Source organism: Protobothrops mucrosquamatus, unplaced genomic scaffold (assembly GCF_001527695.2).
Source record: "Protobothrops mucrosquamatus isolate PMUCROS unplaced genomic scaffold, P.Mucros_1.0 scaffold325, whole genome shotgun sequence".
Lineage (NCBI taxonomy): Eukaryota > Metazoa > Chordata > Lepidosauria > Squamata > Viperidae > Protobothrops > Protobothrops mucrosquamatus.
Window position 1 is genome coordinate 188,016 of NW_015386664.1, and position 7,600 is coordinate 195,615.

Consider the following 7,600-nt stretch of genomic DNA (forward strand, 5'->3'; position numbering starts at 1 on the left):
ATTACTGTGACTTCTTCAAGCAGAACCTCTAACTCTGATGATATTGCTTGACATTTCTTTCATTATGCTTCAGCAAACACAGGGACCAGTGGTAGTTACTCACAACCCACCTTCATGATAGATTAGGCCCACAATCCCATCAATTAAAAAAAAAATCAACAGTGAGTCACCATCAAAAGGCTTGACTACTGAGAGTATGAATTGCAAGCTTTAAGCTCCAAACTTACACACAGGACAGTTGCACTGAAGAGAAAGGCCAATGGAGTAAAGAGATTGTAGTCACATTTCTCTTGGACCTTCATAAAAAAGAAAAACAAAGAACAAAAAATTGAAATATAATTTGGTAAGTTAGTTAAAAGAAAATCTATTAAAAGCAATACTCATCTCACTCTGCAGAGCTTTACACATTATTCTAAAATATATTTCATAATACAATGTGTTGAATAAATAATCTATAGTTTATACTAAACCACAAACCATTATCTTTGGTTTACAGAGCAGAAGAGCTAGGTTCACACATTGTTTCAAACACAAGCCTGTGTGTTGTGATGTAACGTGTGGACCAGGCCTGTAGGGTACTTATTCCAATGATAAGTCACTTTTGAATGGTAATTCTGAGCTCTGGTACAATACTCAACATAATTTCTCAGCACCTCTTTTAGATAGTGGTACTAGCTGGAAAAACAATGACACTGTGACAGAGAAGAGGGGGTCAACCTATTCTTCAAAACACCTAATAGCAGGACAAGAAGTAACAGATGGTAACTTATCAAAGAGTGATCCAACCTAGAATTAAGGAGAAATTGCCTATCAGCGAGAACAATTAATCAGTGGAATGGCTTGCCTCCAGATATTTCTGGTTTTCCATCACTGGAAGCTTTTAAGAAGAGATTGGATAGCCATTTGTCCAGAATGGTGTAGGATTTCCTGCCTGAGCAGAGGGTTGGACTAGAAGACCTTCAAAGTCCCTTCCAACTCGGTTAATTCTGACATTGTATTAGATATTACAGCCAAGTGAAGTGATGCCTTTTGCAGAAGCTTGTCGATCCTTCAGATCTTATACAACTGTATCTTCAGCTTCTGTGTCCATAGACCATGATGGCTTGGACTGGGAGGAATCAGAATTAAATCATAGTTTGAGAGCCAAGGTGCTCAGTGCCTACAGTAAAGGTATTGCTAGAGTAGTATGGCTTTATTTGTTATATTTGTTCATCTTTCTTTTAAAACGTCCAGTATTAAAAAAGGGTTCCAACCAAGACTAAAGTAATAACAACAATATCCTCATAGTAAAAAAAGATACACAGCTATCAAAATGAAAAAGAACAGATAAATAGCATCATCAAGAAGTACAAAAGTTTAAACTGTACATCCAAAACTTTATAAAATGAATTACAGGGGGAAACGTCCTTGGGAGTTATAGATGTAAGAGTTCAACATATAAGGTGAAGGTGGAATCAAGATGGAGAAGGCTGAATTGAACAAATGCTGTACCGAATGGCATGCCAGGGGCTACATTCAGAAAGTTCTGAGTGGGGTTGAAAGACCAAACTAAACTTTATTTCATTTAATTTCATTGGATTAAAATTACAAATATTTAATAGGGTTACTTTCAAGTCATCTCTTTAATATTTTTCCCATACCATAACACAGTAATTTGGTTTTTAAAAAGGGAAACGGGACTTTGAGTGGTTTCGGAGGTTTTGGTTTATTTCATATGATCCAGATGTGAATTTTTATTAAACTCCATGGCCTTGTACAGATGAAAGGGAAACTTTCTTCTAATGGATTCACACCTGTGATTTGCTTCAGCTTTATATACTCTGAACTAAAAACTATTTCTAAATCACAAGAAACTCAAAAATAGCTAGGGCAAGGCTCTATTAAAGAACCAGGAAGTCACTGACAGGAAGAAAAGAATAAATAAAAAAAAACAAGTACAGAAGATATGAAATGGATTCACTGGAAGTCCTGTTACGCTAATCCCTATTCAGTAGCACTGAACTAACCTTGTTTCAGAATCAAAGCAAGTTCCTTTTTCAACTAGAAAGTTGAGACCTCTCTTTCTGACCTGCCCATTTCACAAAAACATATTATCTGAAGAAAAAGGAGAGGGGGGCATTCAATCGATGGAACAGATTTTAATGCCTATAATAGGACAGTAGCCCCATATCAGAAGCTGTAGTTCAGAGCAGGATAGATTTAAAAAATACACTTTTCTGAGTCCTACCTGACACAGCTCTGATTTTAGCTGCTGTTTCCAGCACAGCAGAAAACAGAACTGACAGCTTCAAACTAATTCTTAAAATCTACTTAGACCAGATGTCTCTCAATAAAGATGGCATCAATTCCAAAAAGGATTCAGCTAGGCAGTTAGATAACCTCATTAGATGCTAGTGCACAAGATGAATCCAAGTTTCCTTTTGTAGAGGGTTCTACAATGCAAACAAAGTAACTGTATGAGCAAGAAGGTGGTCAGATCTTATTTTCTTTCTCATCTTTTCCTTTGATTTACCTCTTGAGTCTTCTGTAGGATTTTCTCCAGGAGAATGAGGTAGTTCCCGGCATCACGGCTGACTAGCTCCTGGAGGCTCCAGCAGTTCAGACAAAGCCCAGCTATTTGGAAGAGAGGAAAAATAGAGAATATCCAATCATACCACAAATTAAAGAGCAGAAGGAGTCTTCTCTAAAGGAGTCTGCTTGCTCAGCAGATTTTGCAGGTGGAGTTATGGCACATTCCAGAACATAGGATCAGATCTTTTGCCCTGCACAGTCGTGGGCTATTTATACTCATCGATACTACGCAAACCCACAAGGTAAGCCCTTTTTAACCTGAGTGTGCATTCCATCTGTCACTCAGAGCAGCAAGGCAAGTGTGCCAGATGAAAGCAGGATAGGCCAGATAAAGGATAGGAAAAGGCTATCCTGCCTCTTAAAATCACAGAGGGAATGTCTTTATATTTAGACTAATCCTTGGACGAGGGACAAAAATCAGTCCAGGTGGGAATCAGAGACTTGAGTTAAAACCCTCATTCAGGTATGATGCTCTGGAGATGATCTGAGGCTATCCACTGAATAGCAGGGTTGATCTGAGAACAAAGCAGAAAAACTGTACATGCCATTTTGAAACATGTATAGTAACAGTAATTAATATTACCACACAGACTAATTATTGATAACTTAAATGGCAAAGTGAAGGTTAATCCTATCAACATGAATATCAGAAAGGCAACTATGGTATACAACCACCGGGCAGGTCAGTGTCTATTTCTTAAGTTATTTTAAACAGCTTCATCTTTAGTTCACCTGTGCTAAACAAGCCTCTAAATCAGGGGTCTTCAAACTTGGCCCTTTTTATGACTTGCGGACTTCAACTCCCAGAATTGCTCAGCCAGGCACGCTGGCTGAGGAATTCTGGGAGTTGAAGTCCACAAGTCATAAAAGGGCCAAGTTTGAAGACCCCTGCTCTAAATCCAGTAACCCATAGAAAGTAATTTAAGATGTTGCCCATGAGTTCAGGTAACTCAGTATTGCTGCATTGACTGGCAGCATCTTCCTAAAATTTCAGGTAAGAATTTTTCCTACCCTAATTGAAGATACCAGGGGACAAAATAGCCCCTTTTTTTCTGTAAATGTGCTCAAAGTGTCAAATTATACATTCTGAATGCATAAAAATTTATAGCTGGGTGAGAGTGGGTGGCAGAATTCATGTTGCTGCATGCTGATATAGGGGGGAGATATTTTTTCAGAATGCGGCATGTTCTTCTTAGAATTATATTGTCCTCTGGCAAATGTTAAATCCTTAACTTGGCATCTGTGGTTAGCATTTCCTCTCTCGATTCTTTGTCATGTAAGAGCAGCTCAAAGGTTGCAACCAGCAACTGTTGAAAACAATTGTGGGAGCTGTAAATATCAAGGTTCCACCCATGAGTAAGACATAGGCTTGCCAATATTAAAGCAGACAATTACCCTGAGAAATTGCCATAAATACTGACTGAAGCCCCTGACCTTCTAAGGTCAGTATTTTAGACTGATGGCAGCCAAGATATAAAATGCAAGAGGGTACATTATGGAAATAACTGACAATCACATGTAAAAATGACATTAGAAATACGATGCATGTACTGAAATGGCAAAACCCCATCTAATTCAGACTGTTGAGGACATTTTTCAATGCTAGGCAATTCTGTTCATTTGCAGATCCCTTCAAACAACAAAAATCTGTACCGGAGAATTCTGAGGAGGTTTCAGTTGGCCAGAATGAAAAACAACAGGCTGTGGGTTCCCTCTAATTAGTGACATATATATCCAAGTGGATACAGTAGATGCATCTTCTCTTTCTATTCCCCTATCACACTAGGACTGCTTGCTATTGGAAAATACTACAAACAAAAGGTCATGCACATATCTTTCTACATGCACAACTTTTTGCATTCAGCATATGAATGCAAAAGTATTCAGAACTGCTTGATACTACCAGTGTAAATTATTAGGGTGGTTAGGAAGCCTCATTTTGTCAGAACTCTCTGCTATGACCTGTATGGCATAGCTCACAGCTTCATTGAGTTATGCAAGCCCCTTCACCACCACAAGGCAGTAATCCATGGGGACTGCAGCCAAGAAAGTAAAAGACGCTTGCTCCTGGGGAGGAAAGCTATGGCAAATCTAGACAGCATACTAAAAAGCAGAGACCTCACCCTGCCAACAAAAGTATGTATAGTCAAGGCCATGGTTTTCCCAGTTGCAATGTATGGCTGTGAAAGTTGGACCATGAGGCCTTTGAACTATGGTGCTGGAGAAGACTCCTGTGAGTCCCCTGGACTGCAAGGCGATCAAACCAGTCAGTCCTAGAGGAGATCAACCCCGACTGCTCCTTAGAAGGCCAGATCCTGAAGTTGAAACTCAAATACTTTGGCCACCTAATGAGAAGGAAGGACTCACTGGAGAAGAGCCTAATGCTGGGAAAGATTGAGGGCAATAGAAGAAGAGGACGACAGAGAATGAGGTGGCTGGATGGAGTCACTGAAGCAGTAGGTGTGAGCTTAAATGGACTCCAGAAGATGGTAGAGGACAGGAAAACCTGGAGGAACATTGTCCATGGGGTCACGATGGGTCGGAGACGACTTCGCAACTAACAACAAAGAAAGCCTCAAGCAACAGCCTGAATGCACAAACATCTAGGAGTCTCTTTTTCCCCAACTCCTTTTCTCTGATCATCCCCTGCCCATATCATATATTATTTCTTTCCCCTTTCTATTAGTTGCAAATGGACCTGAAGAAACTATACTAAAGGCTCCAACCCTACCTGCTTCTCATTGTGTCTGCATCAGTACTGAAGACATAATGAACAAATCAGAGAAGTTAAAGCCTCATTAAGCTTACTACACCTATTTATTTTTAAAATAGGGGGAGATTTTTAGCGGGGTTTTAAAAACAATTTTAAATTGTTATTGGCCAAATCTAATATTTCATTTTAATTATGTTTTTTAAATTGGGGTATTTTTGTATTTGTTTTTTATCAGGCTGTCAGCCGCCCTGAGTCCGTAAGGAGAAGGGCGGGGTAAAAATTCAATTAATAAATAAATAATAATAAATAAATAAATAAATAAAATCAAACGAACAGGCCCCGCATCTTCCAGTGACTCCCCCCCCTCCTCATTAGCATTAGGTATACTTGCAACCCGCAGAGTCCTATTTCAAAAAAAGAGCACAGCTTTTGGGCAGAAAAGAAATTGTTCACTCCTAAATATAGTTGGATTAGATTTGGAGGCATTTGCATTCAACAAATATAAGAAAAACAAGGAGCAGGGAAGAAAGAAACTTGCTAGAGTGAGAAATCTCCTCTTTCTATCAAGGGCATTGAGCTCAGAAAATATTGACTAGCGTTCACACAGTGCTACTCATTAACCCGCATTGAAAAATAGTAGTGCCTGGGGAAATGGTGCTGATTTCTCTCTCCTAAAGCTCTGGAAATTGAAGTGAGGATTCACTGACTAACAGAACAACATTAGATCTTTCCTGCAAAGGAAGGCAACACACCTGCAGGACAGACAATCCTGCTGAACATTGCCTTCCAGTATTGGCACGTCATGGATGTGGGAAGGATTTAGAAATGCCCAGGTTTTGGATTAAACTAGGGTTGGTGCATCTAGCCCTCAAGTGGAAGCGTCTCTCTTTGCTCTTAACTTCTCTCAATGATGAGAGTAAGCCAATATGTCTAAAAAAAAAAATCTGTCTAGAGGAATCAAGGGAAGGGCAAAGAAGATGAAATCCAGTTTTGCGATTTCTAGACACTTTCGATAGTATTAGTCAAAGAAGAAAAATGGAACAGAAGGCTACACAAGTCTATTCAACCACCATATATAAAGCTCAACAAATTATCTCAATGCCATTCATATCAAATACAAAACCTGAAGCTATGGAACTGGAATTTCAATTTTCAAATGCATTGGTAATACTACCACAAAGTTGTCTTCTTCCTTCTTTTGAAGCATCAAGAAAAATTCCCACCACTAAAGTCCCATCTGTAAACAACATTCCCCTTGCTATTCTGACCTTGTTTGACTCCCAAGGATGTTTTGCCTAGCTTAACCTTTGGAACTAGTATTTGTGGTGACCTTGCTGCTATTGAAACTTGCAGCATCACAAAAATACACAAAAATACACCTGTGATACTAGAGCAAAGTACCCAAGCACACATTCAGTGTTTACCACATTCCCCCAGCTGTCAAGGAGACATTTTTACTAGATTATTGGCTAGGCTCTTAAGAACTTTAACCTAGAATAGAAATGGATAAGAGGGGTAGTAATAGTAGTTTGTTATTTATATTAAAATGTGCATAAACCAGTATTATAGGAGGTACACCCTCTTTCCAAATAGTTATGTTCAGTTCAGAGCACACTGGCCCTATGCATCCTATGAAAGCCATCCTCCAAATTGTCACTAAATTCTAATTTTGAAGGGGAGGAGAGATAAATGAATTCATACTTGGGGAGTAATAAAACTCACTGTACATTTTTATTGTTTTAGAGTACAAGAATTTTAATTTTCTCCCAACTATGTACTACTTTTAGTACATAGCTCCAAAAATCAGCTATGACTTCCGCTCAGCAAAACCTGCATCCTAGTAGTTTTAGTACACTACTAGTACTTCTTTACTAGTACTAGTAGTATCTTATACTAGCAGTACTTCTTTGCTAATAGTAAGTAAAAGTTTTTTTTACTTACCTGTCCATGTACTTGCAGAAAATGTGCTTTTGCTAAGGCCATGGAGGCATCTCTCCAATGCATGGTGGATCCTGTCCTCTGTACACGTCGTGTGCTGCATTTTACTTCATCTCCTAAACAAGATAAAGTAATTAATTCAAACCTAATTAGAGTAATCCATCCCCAATTTTTAGCTTAATCCACCTCCAACTTTCTTGGTTAATTTACCATGACATTCTGCCTTTGAGATGCACACAACTTCCTATCCAGACCTTTAGCATCTCCACAAACTCTACTGCCAAGATAAAATTTCCCCAAATTTGACTGTTGAATTGTCATGTTGCTAGATGGGAAAAAGGAGACTTTTGCTGGGCAGTGCAGAAAGCAGTGATAAAT

The 7,600-nt window shown here is 38.9% G+C and overlaps 1 protein-coding gene across 1 annotated transcript in view; it reads right to left on the reverse strand.

Annotated features, from left to right (window-relative positions):
• The window catches only part of PIK3R5 (phosphoinositide-3-kinase regulatory subunit 5), a 27,504-nt gene extending 20,179 nt beyond the window's left edge, over positions 1 to 7,325 (reverse strand). Inside the window, exons 1-3 of the mRNA XM_015815215.1 lie at positions 7,226 to 7,325; positions 2,513 to 2,613; positions 228 to 296 (exon numbers count right to left, since the gene is read on the reverse strand). Coding sequence (XP_015670701.1) covers positions 228 to 296; positions 2,513 to 2,613; positions 7,226 to 7,325 — 270 coding nt within the window. The remainder of the gene's footprint in view (positions 1 to 227; positions 297 to 2,512; positions 2,614 to 7,225) is intronic.
• Positions 7,326 to 7,600: the final 275 nt, after the last annotated feature.